The sequence below is a fragment of the Miniopterus natalensis genome, chromosome 17, assembly GCF_054644295.1.
Source record: "Miniopterus natalensis isolate mMinNat1 chromosome 17, mMinNat1.hap1, whole genome shotgun sequence".
NCBI lineage: Eukaryota > Metazoa > Chordata > Mammalia > Chiroptera > Miniopteridae > Miniopterus > Miniopterus natalensis.
The window spans coordinates 25,354,312-25,373,873 of record NC_142097.1 but is presented as its reverse complement, the minus strand read 5'-3'; the positions used below and the strand labels follow the sequence as shown (position 1 = coordinate 25,373,873).

The 19,562-nt window shown below is 51.7% G+C and overlaps 1 protein-coding gene across 1 annotated transcript in view; it reads left to right on the top strand.

Annotated features, from left to right (window-relative positions):
* The window catches only part of LASP1 (LIM and SH3 protein 1), a 39,744-nt gene that overhangs the window by 13,322 nt on the left and 6,860 nt on the right, over positions 1-19,562 (top strand). The window contains exons 3-4 of the mRNA XM_016202292.2: positions 2,507-2,591; positions 9,847-9,954. Coding sequence (XP_016057778.1) covers positions 2,507-2,591; positions 9,847-9,954 — 193 coding nt within the window. The remainder of the gene's footprint in view (positions 1-2,506; positions 2,592-9,846; positions 9,955-19,562) is intronic.

Below are 19,562 nucleotides of genomic sequence, written 5' to 3'. Positions count from 1 at the left end.
ATAGTGCAGTGTGTGGAGGAGCCTTGGAACTGCAGGGTGGGGGTGCATGTCAGGTACACATGCCTAGCTGTCCTTGGGCCACTGCAGCTGGCACTCCCTTTTAACTGTGTGCACTCGGAGACCCCTGGTTTGCAGACTGGCTCCCGTGCACATGTGTTTGCCTTTTGCCGAGGCTGCCAGCTCCCCTTCTACACCAAATGCTGACCAGTGCCATCTCCTCAGAATTGACCCTTCAAGTCTCCTCAGTGCCCCTGCTTTAGGACCTGACCTCCCTGCTGCATGAGTCTGTACTTATAGATGCTCTCCTCATCCCGTGATGCCTTCAGAACGGTTCTTATTTGTTGGAAGGGTCATCTCTGAAACTCTCCCTTTTAGGACCTCAGAGCCAGCCAGTTCTGCTAGAGATCTTACTTGGATCCCTCCTGCTGTTCTTTTTCTAGCCTCTGGGAACAGACTAGATGCCCAGTTGGTCCTCCCTTTCCCTGGAACTGCTTAGGAATTTTGAATGGCACTGCTCAGCTGTGGGGGCCCTGGTTTCGTTGAACTGGGCCAAGCCTGGGGATTGGCCCCCAGCCTCGGCCCCACATTCATCTGCAGGGCATGCCAACTGCAGGCACCTGTGTTTACTTTTCAGTCTCCTCTCTTCCTCCCTCTGCTGGGGCAGCTGCGGGCCTGGGCTGACCTGGGAGGTGGGACCCAGGCTGGGCAGTGGAGGCTAGGGGGTTGGGAACACAGCTAGAATCACTGTGAAACTAGCCCAGAGGGAACAAGGATTTGCCAGTCACCCAGCGAGTCAGTGGCAGGGCCAGAGTCCAGCACTGTGCCCCCACCCCCTTGGCTGAGTCCTCCAAACCCCAAGTCCTGCTCTTCACTGAGGGAAGTCACGTGTTCACCAGTAGCTCTGGTTCAGGGTGGTGCGGGCGGCTGGAGAACATGCCAGGTTTGGTGAGGACACAGAGACTGGAGGGCTGCTTGTGTCCAGCTCTGGGGCATGTCAGCCGACTGGGGTGGAACGTGCCTGGAAGGGAGCAGTTCTCCTCTGACTCCAGGGACAGCCTGTGAATGAGGGATCTGCCGCTAGTCGCAGCTGTGGTGGGGTGTGGTCACCCAGGGCTGAAAATGGCCAGATCTCAGCTTCTAATTAGAGAAGCCACCCACCAGTCCCTGAAATAGTTGGGGCCCATGCCGACCCCCAGCCATTTTACATCTCAGCACAAGTACACAAGCCACAGTGACTCAGGGCTGCCTCTCCTTTAGCTGGTGTCCTGGGGACTTTGTGGTGACCTAGTGGGATGTAGGAGACCTGAGTTCTAGTCCCAGCCCAGCTTTGATGCCTGGTGCGACATTCGTGTATTCAGTAAATATTTATTGGATAACAAGCAGTATTCTAGGAGCTTGGGATGTATCAATGACCAGAAGAGACCAAAAAGAACCCCCTCACCTCATAGAGAAGTAGTGGAGAGAAAAGACAATAAACCAATGTGATAAATAAGTTAATTATGAAGTCACCTAAGTGCTTGGTGCCAGTACACTGTTTCCTCCCCTGGGAAACGAGGGAGTTGGGCCAGATGGTCTGAGAAGTCCCTGTGGACCTGGCTCTGAGGGCTTCCCTGACTCCTGCTACCTCCAAGCCAGCCCTCTTTCGGGAGGACAGGACTCTGGTCTGTCTGGTGCCTGGAGATGGAAGGGTTTGGTTTAAGGTGCTGGGTCTTGGGGAGATTGTCTGGGTGCCAATCTGGATGCCAGCACTTCCTGGCCTTGTGCCTTGGTCACATTTGTTTAACTTTTCTGAGCCTCAGTTCTGTCATCTGTCAAAGGGGATAGTAGGGTGCTTGTGAGAATTTGATGAACTAAGGCATGTATGCCCTTAGCACAGGACAAACATCAGCTGTTGCTGCAGTGTTATCTGTCACCCGGGGTCACCTCTTTTCTGCCTTCAAGCTGATCTCTCACCTACACTTCAGTTAGGTTTGACCTTGTTAGCCCTTTGAAATACCACTCTGGATGTGTGCATTTTTTCTTTCTCGCCACCTCCTCCAGGAAGCCCCCTGGGTATGCATGTCCCTTTCTCTTTCATTTTTGGCTCCGTATCCCTCCTGCCCTTCCTCTTCTTGGTTGGTCTCCATTTCTGGTCTTAGCTGAAAGCTTTGCCCTGATCCAGCCTCATCTTCTCCTCAGTCTGGCCAAGCCCCCTTCACTTCCTTGGTTGGTAGATTAAGGCATGGATTATCCCCAAACAAGGGTGATCTGAAACCCTCTGGGTGTCCCCATGGCCTTCCTTTGGCTCAGAACAGTTCTCCCAGTTCAGCCCAGGCTGAGTCTAAGAGATACTTGCCTCCCTCTTTGTGGGTGGACACTATGGTCCTGCTCCTGGGGCAGGGGCAGGGGCAGGGCCTGCCCATGGATGAGAGGAAGTTGCCAGGAGAGAGTCAAGAGTCTGTGAGAGGCCTGGAGGTTCCTGCCTTTTCCCCAGAGTGACCCCCCACTTGTTTGTTCTGTCCTGCAGACACTACCCCAAGCAGTCCTTCACCATGGTGGCTGACACCCCGGAAAACCTCCGCCTCAAGCAACAGAGCGAGCTCCAGAGTCAGGTGAGCCGCTGCTGGGGCAGGGTGGGGAGGGAGGGCTGTTGTAACCCCTGCGTTTGGCAAGGGCTCCTTCCCCTGGGGTTACTCAGCAAGGCCAAGGTGCTGAAATCGTAGCACTTGCCTTGCTTCCCTGCCCCCAACCCCGCACCCTGTTACTTCATATTTCCTGACTTTATCAAAGGAGTAGGGGAGAGTGTGCCCCCTTCTTACCTAAAGTGAGTTGGAGAGGTGTCGACGTCTGATTCTTTCTGCTCTGGGAAATTTCATGTGGGACCCCTAAAGCCCACCTCCTCCAGGCAGCTGTTCCCCTATTCTTCTCTACTCACCCCCAAAGGAGGGAACTCACCTCCCTAGGCTTCTGCCAGTCTGAGGTTACACAGCCCACCCTGTGTAGCCTTTTCCCCAAGCCTCCTGCGCCCCTCTGAGGGCGCCCTGGCCTGGGGGGCTTGTCTGCTTTTGTCTTCTTGGGCCTGATTTTCCTGAGCACCTGCCGTGTGGGAAGTGGTGGGTGCCATGCAGTAGGGGAGGAGATGGAGTTCCTGCCCCAGGGAGAACTCAGTCTTTTGGGGACACTGAGGAATAAGACCCCTGAGACCAGAACAGCTGACCCTGCCTGGGGGTCTGGGAGGGCTTCTGGGACAAAACTGGCCTAGACTATGGGGTGGGGCGGGGTGGTGCAGCAAAGACCCCTTGGGAACCTTAACCCAGGGTGCCCAGGGCCAGGAAAATATTATAGAGGATGCACCTGGGCTGCAGAGGGGACCTCTCCTGCTCCCTGTGGAGTGGGGCTCCTGCTGCATGATCTTGGCATGACCTCTCTGGGTCCCTGTTTCCCAGTAGGTCTCCTGAGGGAGAACCAGCCCTGCACTGTCTAGGGCTTTATTTGCATTCTCACTTAACCCTCCCAGCACCCTGTGAGGAAGGTGCTGTTTCCCATTGTACAGATGAGGAAACAGGCTCAAAGACAGTAAGGGATATGCTAAGATCATACGTAGTAGTGGAGGTAATAACAATATTTACAACCAGTACATCGAGTGCATATTGAATGAGCATATTAGTTCAGTCTTCACAACAGCCCTTTGCAGTTGGCAGGATCGTTTCCACTTTATGGAAAAGGAAATAGATGCTCACGGCTCTGAATGCTGCTAGTCTAACTCTTGAGATTTGTGTTCAAGTCCGGTTGGTTCTCTGCCCAACTCCCCGAGGAGCACTGTCTCTACCTTGAAACATGCTGGTGAAAACTTTTGTACCTTAGCAGGTGCTTTGAGTTACTTGGCCTCATTTATCCTTGACCCGCCTCTGGGGGTCAGAAAAGGGAACCAAGGCTGAGACAGGCAGTGGCCCTTGGCTGTGGACATACGCGCTAAATGAGGTTTCAGTATCTGGGCCCTGGTTTTTCACTCGAGTATAGCGACCTTGACATGTGCAGCCCAGATGGGGCCCACCGGGATGGGGAGCACGTGGAAGAAGCTGGTTTGTTCCTTGGCAGCAGCTCACACCTGCCAGCCGAGCCCCCACCCCTGCTGCGGTGAAAGCTGTAGTTACTGGGGGAGCCCGTGAGGACACCAGACCTCTGCCAACTGAGAAGGGCCGGGTGGCCGAGCTGGCAGGAAGAGGGGTTGGTCTGCACACGGAGGATTCTGGCCAGACCCTCGCCAGGCCCTGACTGCTGCCCAGACTCCCCACCTGCAGGGAGTCCACAGGGGCCAGAGGTGGAGGGGGCCTCACGGGGGTGGGCAGGCCAGAGCATCGGGAGGTGACCTGTATTCAAGCCACAGCTTAAGAGGGGCAGTCGGAACCCTGAGGGACCTGGAGGAAGAGGTGTGGGGGGGACAGCGGGTAAAAGGTGTGGGTCCGGAGGTGTGGGGGTGTGTGCACACTCAGGTAGAGGCAAAGGAGACACATACACGTCCTTACTTTCAGAGGAGAAATTCAAACCGGTCTAATTCCTCAGCCTTTGTTGGTCTCAGAGAAGCTTGGCTGAAGGTCTTTTTTGTCCCTGGAATCTGATCCCTGAGGGGAACCCCCTGGTCCCCAGGGGCCCTCCTGAGTCATCATCTGGACTTCCAGGCTCCTGACGTGGGCAGGCTGGGGAAATCATGAGAATGGCAGTCACTCTCCTGTAGGTCCTCATTGAGCTCCAGGCTTGACCTCATTTTTTTTTATTTAATTTTTTTTTTTTAAAATATATCTTTATTGATTTCAGAGAGAGGAAAGGAGAGGGAGAGAGAGAGACAGAAACATCAATGATGAGAGAGTCATTGATTGGCTGCAGCCCGCAACCCGGGCATGTGCCCTGACCGGGAATTGAACCCTGATCGCCTGGATCCCAGGTCGACGCTCAACCGCTGAGCCACGCCCGGCCGGGCCAGGCCTTGACCTCATTTAAACCTCACCTTTGGCTGCTAAAGGAGGGATTCGTTATCCCCATTGTACAGATGGGGACACTGAGATTTAGAGAAGCCATGCTACTTGCCCAGATGCAGATTTCAAGCCCTTTGCTCTGAGCAGTTCTGCAGCCTTCTGTGGCCCCCAGCCCCATGCTCTCAACCCACAGGATGCACTAGTCAGCAAAAGGGACTGGGGACTTGTTAGAATGCACCCAAGGGGCTTCCAGGTGGGGTCCAGGAATTTGGTTTTGACTGCCTTGGTGATTCGGCTGAAAGCTTTTGGTCCCATAGACATAATCTGAGAGGCTTAGAGCTGGGCCGGGGATCAGGTTGGAGCTGAGGGACCTGAGCTCAGCCTCTTTTTTGCAGGGACAGGCATGGGCCCTGGGATTAGGGCTTTGTATTGATAACATAGCTCTAATCTGTAGCTGGGCTCCTCAGGGGCTGGGGCCTGGGGTAGGCAGAGGGTGGAGGCAGGACCTGCCCTCTTTGCAAGCTTGGTTCTGTCTCCTCTCCCCCAGCTGTGTGGTCTGAGCATGGCCACTTGCCTCTCATGGCTATTTTTTCTTCCCCTGTAAAGTGGGGACAGCAAACCCCGGTTACCTAGAGGTCAGCGGCTGGGCCTGCTGCTCTGAGGCTTGGAAGGGCTGAGCTGGCCTGCCTGGGGGTGGTGACAGGTTCTGGTTCCTGTGGCTGCTGTGGGGGCAGGGCTGGCTAGAGCTGCCTGTGGCTGGCAGGAAGGGAAGTGGGAGCCTCCTCTGCCTACCCTGCCCCACCCCACCAGGGTATCAGCTGGTTTCTTTCCAGGGCCCTTTCCTGGGCTTGCATTGGTGCGTCTCGCCCCTTCTGTCTCTGGGAAGCTGCCTGTGCTATTTCAACTTTGTTTTCCAGTCTCCAGATTGGTTCCCCAAGTGGTACTTTGGGTGTCTGGGACACCTGGAGCCTCCCCTGCGGGGGAAGGAACCACAGAGCTGACCAGAAATGACCCTCTGGGTGGTCCTGACCAGGCTTGGCTGAGGCAGGGAACTGGCAGCTGGGCCCCAGCACTGGCCCCTCTGCAGCTCTCCCAACCAACATCTTTGGGGTGGAGCCGAGCTGGGGGTGTCTATGTGTGTGGCCCCCTGAGCCCAGGCAGAAGTGCAAAGAGAATGTCTCTTTCATTTCCCCCCACATTGTCATACCTCCAGGGTGCAGCACAGCCTGGGACTTGCCAAAGGGGACAGGAGAGCCCCATGCATGCCCTGGGTCTCTTATCTTGGATCCTGTGACCTCAGATACCATATCTGTGTCATTCTTAACTGAGTCAGATGGCCAGAGGTCAAATCCTGGGTCTGCCACTGCTAGCTGTGACCTTGGGCAAGTTATTTAAAATCTCTGAGCCTGAGTGCCTTCATCTGTAAAATGGGGATTACGTAATCTCTCTCCAAAGGTTGCTGTGAGGATGTTAGTATATAGGAGGCATTTCGAATGGTTCCTGGTATAGAGGCAGCACTCAATAGATGTTTGCTATTCCTGTTTTCCTGGAACAGAGAGGCAGTGGAACTTGGGCCTGATGAAGCAGGCACAGCGATCTGACGGTTGCTGCCAGCACTGACCTTTTCCATCACTACTCCTCCCCTTCTCTGTGTGTCTAATTTCAAACCTGATTTCTTTTTCGTTAGAAGGGAGTGGATTATGTGGGCCCAGCATGTACTAGGCACAAAATAAGTGGTAAAATTATTGGTATTGTATTTTTTTCAATGAATTCTTCTTACATCATGATCTTTCCTCTTACCATAGGTCAGTAAGGCAGTTATTTTCCAAACTGTGCTGCCTGTCTGTTTGGAAATTGTGTGTCCCCATTTAGTTCATTCATCATTTACTCTACAGATATTTCTTTGTACCTACTGTTTGCTGGAATAAGTGATGAACAAGATAGATCCTGGGAGAAGAGTTAATGTATTACATATAAAAAGTAGAGTTTCACAGGTGGTGGTTGTCGGGGCTTGAGGAGCCTTAAGTGTCACTCCTGGCCCTGCCTTGGGAGTTTCCAGGATGGGAGGCCCAGGCGCCTCCCAGGCATAGAGTCATCTAGCCACAGCACTGAGTTGCATCCTGACCCTATCAACAACTGGGCAGAGTGGCTTTGAACAGGTCCTTTCCCTCCTCAGAGACCCTCGTCATATCCTGGCAAGCCATCCCAGATGAGGGTGAACATTCTTGCATGGGTGATAAGGAGCCCTGATGGAGGGACTCCAGGTAGGGCCCTTCCCACACTCCCGGCTCCCCACCAAACAGCCTCTCAGAGAATCTTCCTCAGCTTGATTCTCCGTAGTTTAGACCTGTAGGTGCTTAAAAATGGTCACAAAGTCCAGAGCTGGGAGGGCTTTTAGAAATCAGCTAGCTAGCCCCTCTTGGGTGGGGGACTCAGAGAGGGGGACTGACTTGCCTAGGGACACACAGCACAGGGGTGCTGAGCCCAGGCCTCTGTCTTTTCTCTGCCTGGACTCCACCCAGCCCTGCCCTCTCTGGACCCCCTGTGCCAGGAATAAATGAATGATCCTTCCCCAGCAGGGAGGGAGAGGCAGTTCCTGAGCCTGGGAACCCGCTGATGTCATCACCGTGTCGCCATGGCAATTATTCCCCTGGATTAGGGGCCTGACCCTTGCCAGGCCAGGAAGTAGAGGAAGGAGTGGGGGACTGGCGTTTGTTCAGCACTTTAACATTGACAGAGCACTTTCACAACTACCCTTATCAGTGTGTGGTGAGCCCCACAGCGTGCTCCACAATGGGCTGACTGCTGGAGAGCGACTGTCTGTAATCTGCACCATTGATTGGAGGGGGTGGTATTCTTACAGATTTGTTTTACAGATTTGTAAACTGAGGCCCAAGAGGTTAAATCATTTGCCCAAGGTCACTTAGCAAGCAGAGACTGAGCCTGTGTCAGTACCAGCTCCCTCTGGCACTTTGCCCATGCTTGGGGATAGGAAGCCCCTCTCCCCATGATTCCTGTGACAACTCTTTTACACGCTAGGAAACCGAGGCCAGAGGCCTTGCATTTGGGGCTTCTGTATCTGGAGCTACATTTTTCGGACTCTAAGTGCCCTACTTGCCCTGATGGCCTCTTCTCAGAGGGTTTCCCCTCCTCACCCCAACACTGAGTCACCATGCCAGCACAGGCTTCCTGGATGGGCTGAGGCTGGGTATTTCTGGGCCCATGGAGTGGGTTGGTTCCTTTATCCACTGTGTTAACTTCTGTATGATGGGAACTAGCATGTCCAGGCCTTTGTTTTCAGTCTGGATCAAAACAAAGGAATTTCTGCCCTGGCCGGTGTGGCTCAGTGATTAGAGTGTTGGCCCGCACACCGAAGGGTCTCGGGTTCGATTCCCGGTCAATGGCACATACCTGGGTTGCACGCGTGTTCCCCGACCCTGGTAGGGGTGTGTACGGGAGTCAGCCAATCGATGTGTCTCTCTCACGTCAGTGTTTCTCTATCTCTCTCTCTCTTCCCCTTCCCCTTCCTCCTCCCATCCTCTCTTCCACTCTTTCTAAAAATCAATGGAAAAACTATCCTCAGGTGAGGATTAACTAAAGAAAAAAACCCAAAAAACAAAGAAGTTTCTGGAACCTTTTAGGAGGAAGCCCATGGATGGATGAGCTGGGACTCTAGGGGACAAATAAGGACTCCTGACCCCTGGAGGGTGTGCAGAGGAACTGACAGGTGTGGCCATGGCTGCAAACGTGTGTGTTGTCGGTTGGGTCATAGTGCGTGCAGCTCCGCACTGTGGCCAGATGATTCCATGCCTGGGAGCTGCCTGGGCTTGTCATCCCAAGGTCCTAGGCCTCATGTCCTGGGCTGACCTGCTTCCAGGACAGTGCAGCCCCTATGGAGGAAATCCAGGCAGCTGATGGGGTTTGGAACAGCTGGCTGCCGAGGTGCACAGTGAAGTCTCCGGTAGCCAAGAACAGTTCTCTGCCCCGTGGGCATTTTCAGCATCCATTCTGTTCTTTAAATGCCCCCAGCGGGGGACAGAATAATCCTCATTTCAATTCCTTGAGAGTTTGGGAAGTCCTTTCTGCTGTCTGACTTGAGTCCCTCTATTCAAGGACCCATGGAATTCTCAGAAGAGGAGGGCAGTGGTGGGATGGTAGGGGTCTTCCCCAGAGCTTGGGACCCTGTTCTGAAGTGCTGTCTGTCCCCCACCAATTTCCTCCTCCCCTGTTGACCTCAGAGGCTGGCCTGGCAGGCTCCAGGAAGCCGCCGCGGCCTGTTCGAGGCTCTTGAGTCTTCCGAGTGGCTGTCTCCCCGCCCTCCTTTCTGGGCACCAACTTTGTCCCTTGACACAGCCCTTACTTAGCTGGTCACTTAACTCCCTTGGGCTCTGAGAGGGTAGGGCCACATCCTGGCTAGGGCGAGGACTGGGGTGCCGACTTTGGAGTCTGGAAAGAGCCTTCTTCCTCTAGCTTTCTGGCAGGATGGGCTGGCAATGAAGGGTCAGGAGTCCTGCAGATGAAGCTTTGCGTCTTGGCGGCTCTGGACATTTGCTGCTAAGCTGAGTGACCTTGAGCAAGGGACTATGTGTCTCTGTGGCTCAGTTTCCTTATTTGGAGCTAATAATAGTATAGGGTAAGATTTAAATGAGATAGTTCATGTAAAGCGCTTGGCACTCAGAATGCACTGAATACGTTTTAATGGGTTATCGTTATTCAATATTTTTTGGTTAAGGCTTCTGCTTTGAGTTGGGGGGGTGGGTGTGGATGTCCCTACAGGGGGAGTTCTGGTCAGGATCTCTCTCTGGCTGGTCGCAGCCTCCGAGGTGGCCACAGGCTGGGGCCCTTTCTGCTCCCCTGGCCTGACTCTAGCGCTTCTCCCGTCCGGGTCCTCCAGGTGCGCTACAAGGAGGAGTTTGAGAAGAACAAGGGCAAGGGCTTCAGCGTGGTGGCAGACACACCGGAACTCCAGAGAATCAAGAAGACCCAGGACCAGATCAGTAACGTAAGCTCCCCTCCCCTGTGGCACCCCACTGACCACTCGCTGCCCTTCCTCGCTGCCCCCTCCCTGCCAGGCTGGCAGATGGGAATGAGGCCCCCCCCCCCCGCCCCCGCCCGCCTGGCTGGCGGCTGCTTGAGCAGAGGGAGGGGAAGGGTTTGGGGTTCCCAGATACCTTTTCTCTGTGTACCCCAGACTCTCCCTATGCCACCGTCTCCCACATAACTTTTTTGCCATTAAAGGACTGTACTTGAGGGGAGGTGCAGGGAGGGCCTGTGTGCTCAATCATTCCCCACTCTCTTTGGAGTTTTGTGGGTTTTTTCCTGGCTATGGTGGGTGTTAGGGTCCAGACTGGCTGTTTTGTCTGAGCCCAAAGGTCAGAACTTCAAAACTGGGTGGCAGGGATGGGGAGGGGCCAGCCTCCTTCTTGTCTGCCTTTGGGTGCTGACATTGCAGTCATTTCCGCCCTCCCTCAGCTTCCTCCCCCACCTTGCCTTGTTCCTTCCTGTGTAAAAACCCCAGCCGGAGTTGCCTGCTGGCCCTGCACCCCCGGGCCTGGGCCCTCCTAAGCCCAGGATGGTCAGCAATATTGTCTGTGGCAAGGCTGGGTTTGGAGAGTGGCCGGTAGGTCACCAGGCCCCCTGGGACCTGGGGCCAGGGAGCAGGCCTCAGTTTCCTGCTTGGCTGAGCCATAGACCTGCAGCCTGTGTGGCTTTGCGCTTGTGGGGGTGGGACGCTGCCATGAACCACAGCACCCAATATGGGCTGCAGACCTGTGCACGGGGTGTTGGGGCACAGGGCTGCAGGAAGTGCCCAGTTAGCTCGCCCAGGAGATCCTACAAATGAAGGACTGGGCAAGCAGCTGTCTACATTCTGGAACGGGAAGGGGTTGGCCCTTTGCCCAGTGTCACTCTGGGCTGAGGGACACTAGAGATAGAGGCTGCAGAGGGTCTGGGTTTCAGGTGGCCCAACCAGCATCCACCCTTGGACTCCCCATCCCACTACTTGGCTCCCCATCCCTCTACCCGGCCCCCTTGTCAGGACACTCTTAGAGGTTGGCTGGACTCCAGCAGTGGCTCAGATGGCTTTCAGAAGCCGGAGCCCAAGCCTGGAGGAACAGCCATGCCCAAGACTGGCTTTTAAACTTTGACTGCAACCTATCATATGAAATACATTTCACACCGTGACACCGCTCACCCCCACCCCCAGACAGGCCTGCTTATTTATTTAGAGAGAAAACTAAATACTTACTACTGGAGGGCATTCAAATACTTTCTATTTTATTTTGTAAAGATGCTGGTTGCAGACTTCACTGAATGGGTTTCACAACTAGGTAGTTGACCTGCAGTTTGAAATTCGAGGCTTGGGGAAATGGAAGGCTTCCCTTGGGCTAGGAGAGTGGGGCCTCGCAGGGCTCTAACCCCACGGCCTCCCTCCAAAAAGACTGTCTCAGTTGCTTCTTTACAAGTCAGGGCCCAGCCAAAGGTAAAGCAGAGGGAAGGAGGGTCTGAATCTTAGAATCTTAGAGTTCACCAGGGGAAAGCTGGAGGGAAGGGGAATAATGGGGATAATCCGAATGGCTCACAAGGCTGGATTCTTGACTCTCAGCCTCTTTGGCTTTTCATTGTGAAGACTCGTGTCTTTTATCACTGATGCTTGCTTCCTGTCTCTAACCCTAATCCCCAAATGCCTTCACTCATTGCTTCCAGCCCGTGGGTTTGAGCCAGGGTATATGTGTGTAGGTGGGTAGGTTAGCAAGCCCAGACACTTCTGCCTCCCTTTCTGGAAGGCTTCCAGAATACTCCACACCCTGACTATGGCACCTGTTCTTCTCTCCCCCACTCACCAGTTATTGGAGGTGTTAGTCTGAGGAGTCCTGCTAACTGAACTCACTGTGGCCTAGACATTCACACCTAAGGAGATAACCATCTTATCATTAACCACAGGGCTGCAGTAGCGATTGTCCTCTGCTCTGAGGCAGTGGAGATGAGTTGAACCTGACCTGGTTCTGCTTTTGCAGCTTTAGCTGGGACCTGTGAACTGAGACCACGAAGCTGGAAGACTTGGTTTTAGTGAACGCAATTAGAATCTGTCAAATGTGGGCCTCCCACCAGCTGTACTAGAATCACTGGGGAAGGTTTATTGAAAATGCAGGCTCCCAGGCCTCCTCCCTGGGCTGCCTGAATCAATGTCTCTGTGAGTGGGACCAGGAACCAGCACTTTAAACACATTCCTTGGGTGACTTTGGTGCTCACTGAAGTTTGAAAACCATCACCTAAGAGTCTGAAAAAGCTTTAACAAGTCCTAAATCAGAGAGTGCCAGGCCTGGCTGCCTCCCACAACTCCAGGGGAACTTAAACTGTGCTTAGAGCCATTGTTAACTTGTCCCACATCCAGAAGAGTTTTGGGAAAGATGGTGTTTAGAGCCACACCTTTTGTTTTGAATCCAAAATAGTGTTTCTATATATAGCCTGTCCCTCAGTTGTCAGGTCAGCACCCAGTGACTCCTAGCTGTTTCCAGAGGTCCGACCATCTTGCAAAGAGATGACTTGCCTCCCCGGAGTAATATGCTGCAGACTAGAGGGTTTACCAGTGAGAGCATTTTAAAAACAAGTGTCTGGTCTCCCCAGGTGGTGTTTAAATGCTTTGGATGTGTGTGGTCCGTCATCGTCCTGCTGAGAGGCGAGGTGGGAAGAGCCAGTGAGAGCAGCAACCCAGCTTCTACCATTCAAGGGCTGGGCAGGCCTTGCTGAGCCTCGGTTTCCTCATCTGTAAAAATGGGGACCGTAGGCCCTACCTTAAAAGGTGGTTGCAAGGAAAATGCTAAGCACTTGGCGTTTGATAAATATTGTCCATTATTACAACTTTAAAGGCAGACCTATTTGCTTTCTACATTGTGGCTAAGGAACATGAAGTAAGGTTTGGCTGAAAAGTTGGGTCATTGTCTAGTATGGAGAATGTGTGGGAAAATTTGAGGCAAGACACTAGTAAGTTATACATCTGGTGAGTGATTGTGTCTTCATTAAAGGTATCTAAAGGGTTGAGAGACCAGGGCTGCATGCTATGGAATGAAATTTTTCCTTTCAGAGTCCTGGCCTTTGGTCATGAACTCTAATGGCTACATGGATGGGAAACTGTAATTGCTGAGGCCCCTTTCGGGGAGCCACTGCCTTCAGGTAGAGAAGCTATGCTTTTTATTTACCTACATATTTTCTTACGTATTGATTTTCTGTATCCAATTTTATGTCTTTTAACTTTATCTTTTTCTTTGAAATATAACATACAGTGAATTCCTCTGTGTGTACTCACCATGCAAGTCAAGAAACAGAACATTACTATACCTCTGTAAAATAGAGTTTTCAAGGTGTTAAAAAACATCTCTCATGTAGTGAGCACCTTTCATATGTTTAACTTATTTATGAGGAACCAACTGGAGGATATGATAGGCAGAGGAGATGCCTAGTCAGTGAAAGAAAGTGCTGGATACAATTAGATACAGAACTGGTTGGTGTCTTACAGGACCATAAAACCATAAACTCCAGAGAGATCCTTGTTACAGGCAGAAATGCTTTACATTTCTATAAGACAAAAATAATTATTTAGCAGCTTATATTCCTTAGGTTAGCTTCAGTCTTTAGAGTCTGCACCTAATCAGTAGTAAATAGTGAAGTCAAACAAAATTCCAGCCCCAGAGTGAAATGGCCTGGAGACAGGCTTGTTGGACGACCCTGTAGTTTAATTTTTCAAAGTGAGTGCTATCCTTTTTAATTTTAATATGTAACTATTTCTAAACACTATAGTTTTGTTTTAACTGGTTTTGTATATATATAGCATGTACTCTTGTATCTCACTTCCTTTGGGCAACATTGGGTTTAAAGATTCTTTTACATGTTTGCGTGTAGCTGTAGTTCATTCATTTTTATAATTGTATAGTATTTCATTTTAGGCTTATACCACATTTTGTTGATTCTGGTGTTGAGGGACATTTGGGTAGTTTCCATATGCTGTGAACATGCTCATGCAAGATTTTCCCCGGCCCTCCCAGCATGCCCGCTTGCCCTTGCCCAGCATCTCCCCTTGCCCTCTCCCATGCCCCCGGCCCTCCCCTAGCAACTCCTTAGCGCTCTCCCAGCAAGCTCCTCGGCCTCCTCCCCAAATAAAATAAATAAATAATAAATCAGTAAATAAAAACATCCACATTCATATTTTGCAGTGTTAGTGTGGAGTGGGATTGCTGGGTCTTAGAGGGTACTTTCCTTCAGCCTTACCAGATAATAAACTATTTTCCAAGCAGCAGTGCTGATTTCTCTCAGCAGTGATGGGAGTTCCCATTGATCTACATTCTTAGACTTGTTCCTCTTAACCATTTTTGATTGTGTGTAGTGGTATCTCATTGTGGTTTTAACTCGAATTTCTCTGATTACTAATGAGATTGAGCACCGATTTCCTTTTTTTATTTTATTTTTTAAACATATCTTTATTGATTTCAAAGAGAGGGAAGGAAGAGGGAGAGAGAGAGAGAGAAACATCAATGATGAGAGAGCCATTGATCGGCTGCCTAGCCCGCAACCTGGGCATGTGCCCTGACCGGGAATCGAACCCTGATCGCCTGGATCCTAGGTCGACTCTCAACCACTGAGCCACGCCCGGCTGGGCCGATTTCCATTTTTTTAAAAAAAGTATCTTTATTGATTTCAGAGAGAGAGGAAGGGAGAGGGGGAGAGATAGAAGCATCAGTGAAGAGAGAGTCATGGGTCGGCTGCCTCCTGCATTCCCCCGCTGGGGATCGAGCCCACAGCCCTGGCATGTGCCCTGACCAGGAATCAAACCTCAGTCTCCCGGATCGTAGGTCGATGCTCAACCACTGAGCCATGCCGGCCGGGCTCCATTGTTTTTAAGAATAAAATGTTGGCCCTAGCCCTTTTGGCTCAGTGGTCAGAGCATGGCCTGCGGACTGAGGGGGTCCCGGGTTCGATTCCGGCCAAGGGCATGTATGTCGGTTGCTGGCTCGATCCCTGGCCCTGGTTGGCGTGCAAGCGGGAGTTGAGCACTGATGTGCCTCTCTCACATCGATGTTCCTCTCTCCCTCTCTTTCTCTCTCTCCCCTTTCCACTCTCTCTGAAAAGCAGTGGAAAAAAATCTCCTCCTCGAGTGAAGATTAAAAAGAAAAAAACAACAACAAAATATTGTTAGTCTAATAGGGAGCTGTGTTAGTGGTGATTGAGAACTAAGGATCTGATTTTAGAACTGGATTCTGACTTACCCACCTTTTAACCATCTCTTGAGCCTTGGTTTCCTCATCTGTAAATTGGGGATGATACTATACATTTTTCTTGGATTGGCTGAGAAAAGGAAATGAGTTAAGTGTATAAGGGAACAAACTAGGCCCTCAACAAATGGGGGATGTTATAAAAATAGACCCTGGCTGGTGAGTCAATTGTTCCATTCAAAGCCTGATGTCCCCTTGTTAGCCATGATGTAGAATCATGTGAGAGCAACGTGTGGAGTCAGACTTTTGGTTTTCACCACAATTAGGAGAGCAGGGGGGCTCAGAAAAAAGAGAACTTCAATGATCAGAGAAAGTGTATTTTCTTTAGTTTTTGAATGGACCCTCAACTAGTCATCCTGCCGTCCTGGCTAGCAGGGGCCTGGATGAGTGGACAGGGTCCTTAGGCTTGGGCCCCTCAACCCACGTTCATTTGGATGTCATGGGCACAGTTAGAGCGTGGTGTCCTTCCACCGGGGCCCAGGACAGTTCTTAAGCTGGGGCTCTGCTGACATTTCTGGACTTAAGGTGACTTCCATTTGGGGCTCTTAGAAGATCAGAACTTTGCTGAGCTTGGAGCAGGGATCAGTCAGGCCCTCGGAGTCTGGAAAATGTTTCTTTCCCTTTTGCATGTGCTAACACCCTTTAATGTGCCTATTTGCTTCTCAAATCATTAGGTGGGTCAGCAGAGTAATAACATAGTTTCCTCATTTGCTTGGGAGGGGAGGGAGAGGAAGTTGAGAGCACTGGACATTTTATCCAGGTGGGCTTCACCCTTCTCAGTCTGTGGCCTTCTCTGCGCTGCCCCTCTGGAGTTTACGTGCCTGGTGTCCCCTTCTCTCAAAGTTTGGGTGACCTTATGGTTATTGTCCCTTTTGAGAGTGAGAGGGGTGCTATTCGTATTTATTCCAGAGCAGGAGACATGAACCAGGACGAGGGGCAGACCTGGGCATGTGGTCACCCTGATCCACACCCATCCTCGGGAAGGGCCTGTCCAGCTGTGACTTTGTCCTTGTCAGCAGCCTCAGGTCTTACTGAATAATGAAAGCTCTGCCTCGGGAAGTCGTTTAACCTCTGAGCCTCAATTTCCCCTTCTGTAAAGTGGGAATTAAGGTGTGCCTGTCGGACTCACTGGGTAGTTGTGAGGGCCAAAGGCGAAGGGAAATAATGCAAGCAGCTTCATGAACTTCATGTGATGAGCTGAGCAAATGTGAAGGGAATTAGTAATAATAATAACAGGTGGTACCTGCAAGGGGCTGGGGGAGTTCTTTCACGTTCAGGCTGCCACTACACCATCCACCTGGTCAGCTGGTCCTAATTGAACAAATATTTTTGTCCACGTATAGTGGCTTTTTAAGGAGCAAGACTGAGTCCACCAGCCACTTGTGAAGCATACACATCCGTACTTGCTTTCAGCTCTAGAGTTTCATTAGGTTCCTAGAGCTGGTCAAGAGCCTTGGGATCACCTGGAAGCAGATGGCACCATGATGTTGTTTACAGATGGGGAAACTGAGGCCCAGAGGGGAAGGGACTCTCCCAGGGTCACATGAATAAGCAAAAGGCTCATGATCTTTCAGGGATGAGGCATGAGAGGGACGCTGCAGCCTGTGATAAAGGACTGAGTCTGTAGGATATGGGTAGGGGATAGCACCAGGCCTTGGCTCAGACAAGGAGCTGGGACCAGACATACACTCTTTCTCAGGGCTCTCTGTTACCCTTCCACTAATGCAGATAGTCACACCCAGAGAAGGGGGCTGTCGCCCAGCATCAGGGATACCTGTCCCCCCAGCCCACCTCCTGGCACCTTCAAGGCCCGTGCAGGCTTCTGTCTGCCTCTACATATGCACTTTCCCTCCCCTGGTCACCAGCTCCTGGTCCGGCCTCTTTTTTTTTTTTTTTTAATATTTCTTTATTGATTTCAGAGAGAGGAAGGGAGAGAGAGAGATAGAAACATCAGTGATGAGAGAGTCATCATTGATTGGCTGCCTCCTGCATGTCCTCGACTGGGGTTTGAGCCCGCAACCCGGGCATGTGCCCTGACCGGGAATCGAACCGCAGTCTCCTGGATCCTAGGTCGATGCTCAACCATTGAGCCACGCTGGCCGGGCAGGCCTCTTTTCATTAACAGAAAGTAAACAAGAGAAGCTGACCTTTCCCACTCTCAGGACAAAAGTAGGAAGGGCAGTTGCCTTGTGAGCCTCGAGGCCTCAAGAGAGGTGGCCCCTCTTCTCGTCCCCCTTCATCCCTTGATGGGGATCACTGAGGAGGTGGGGCTGGGGTGGACTCACCCTTTGCCCTTGTCTTAGGAATGTGAGAGCAGGGCACGGGCCCTGTGTCTGAGAACTTCACCCCTGGTATGCTTCTGAGAGAGAATTGGATGATCTGATGGGTTTTCAGTCTGGCCAGGGCTGGCTCCCCCCTCAGAAATAGGCTCAGCCTACTCCTTGGGTGTGGGTTTCTGCTTGGGCATGAAGGGAAAGGGTAGGAATAGGAGGAGGCGGGTCGTGACCCAGTCACCTAGGTGGGACACTCTCTGCCTTCAGACTGGACCCGTCCTGGGCTTTGCTGCTGCCAGCCGGTCCTCCTCGCCCAGGCTGCCGTGAGGAACCATCATTTGAGCCAGCAGAGGGATGGGGTGTGCCCCGTGGGCCACACCCACAGACCTTTAGCCCAGGTACTGTGTAAGCCCCGCCTGGCCAGGTGTTAACTCCTGTCCTGTGGGAGTGGATGGCCAGGGGGGCTTCCCTGGGCTGGACAGCTCGTTAGGCCTTGGCCATGAGTTCCAGGACGCAGGATCGATGATTCCTTCTCCAGGACACAGGGCAGGCTTTGCCTCCCTCCTTGCCCATTCCTTCTCCCTCACCCCATTTTCCACTGGGAGAATCACAGGGCAGGATCCTGGTGAATAGCAAGTGAGAACCAGCTTCCAGTCAAACGGTCTGGGGGAGAATTCAGGGCCTGGGCCTGCCTAGACAGGACCAGTTTTTCTGTGTCCTGCTTTCTGAGTTTCCTCTGAGGGTGAGGGGGAGCTAGTCTGTTTCTCTCTGTCCCACTTCCTCCCCCATGCCCAAGCCAGCCCAGCACTCCTGGGAGTGGGCCTTAGCACCTTCCCTTGGTTGCTCTCCTCCCCACCAGTTTCCCCTCTGAAAAGCTAATAGACCCAGGGGTCTACAAGATGGGGTGTGACTAATGTGCTGCTGAGAGTGCAGGGAGAAAACCTGAGAACTCCTGGCTCTAGTTCTTTCTCATCTCATACCTTTTTTTTTTTAATTCATATTTTTGTGTGTAACTTTTACAATATACTTTCCATATTTATAAAGTGATACTTGTGTGTAATTTATAAAATAGATGTAGTTTGGGAGGATTGTGCTAAAGTGTTTTACATGCTGCAGTCCAAGTATTTGGGCAAGCAGAGGTCAGCAAACTTTTTCTGTAAAGGGCCATCGAGTAAACACTTTGGGCTTTGTGGGCCGTTTGGCTTCTATCCAGCTACTCAGCTCTGCAGGGAGAGCGTGAGAGCAGCCATAGATAATAGGGAAACGAATGGGTGTGGCTGTGTTCCAATAAAACTTCATTTCTGGACACTGAAATTTGAATGTCATAGAAAATTCATGACATAGAAATATTATTCCTCTTGGACTTCCCCACCCCCCAACATTAAAAAAAAAGAAGTAATTATTCTTAGCTCATGGGACCTTGGACCAACCAGTTTGCCAACCTCTGCTCTAGATCACTAGTTCTCAAACTTCAGCCTGCTTCAGACTCACCTGGAGGGTTTTTTCTGTTGTTTTTTGTTGTTAATCCTCACCAGAGGGTATTTTTCCATTGATTTTTCTAGAGAGAATGGGAAGGAGGGAGGGGGTAGGGGGAGAGAGAGAAAGAGAGAAACATCAATGTGAGGGACACATTGATTGGTTGCCTCCCACACTCACCCCGACTGGGGCCGGGGATTGAACCTGCAACCCAGATACATGCCCTTGACTGAGAATCAAACCCAAGACCCTTGGTGTGCAGGCCGATGCTCTAACCACTGAGATACCGGCCAGGGCATCACCTGGTGAGCTTTTAAAAATGTGTAGTCCAGAACCCCAGCCCTGATTTTGTAGATTCTGTAGAAGGCCCTGGAACCTGCATTCTAACAATAGCTCAGGTAGGTTGGAAGCAGATCGCCTGAAGAGCAGATTTTAAGAAACGCAGCTCTGGAAGGTCTCCAGGGTCTTGGTCTGTTCAGTTCAGCCAGCTCTTGCTAACTGCTGGGGCATATGACTTCTCCAGGCCTCTTTTTGCCCATTTTTGGAATCCAACCAGAGGAGGAATCCATCTCCAAGAGAACATTGGCCTGACATTT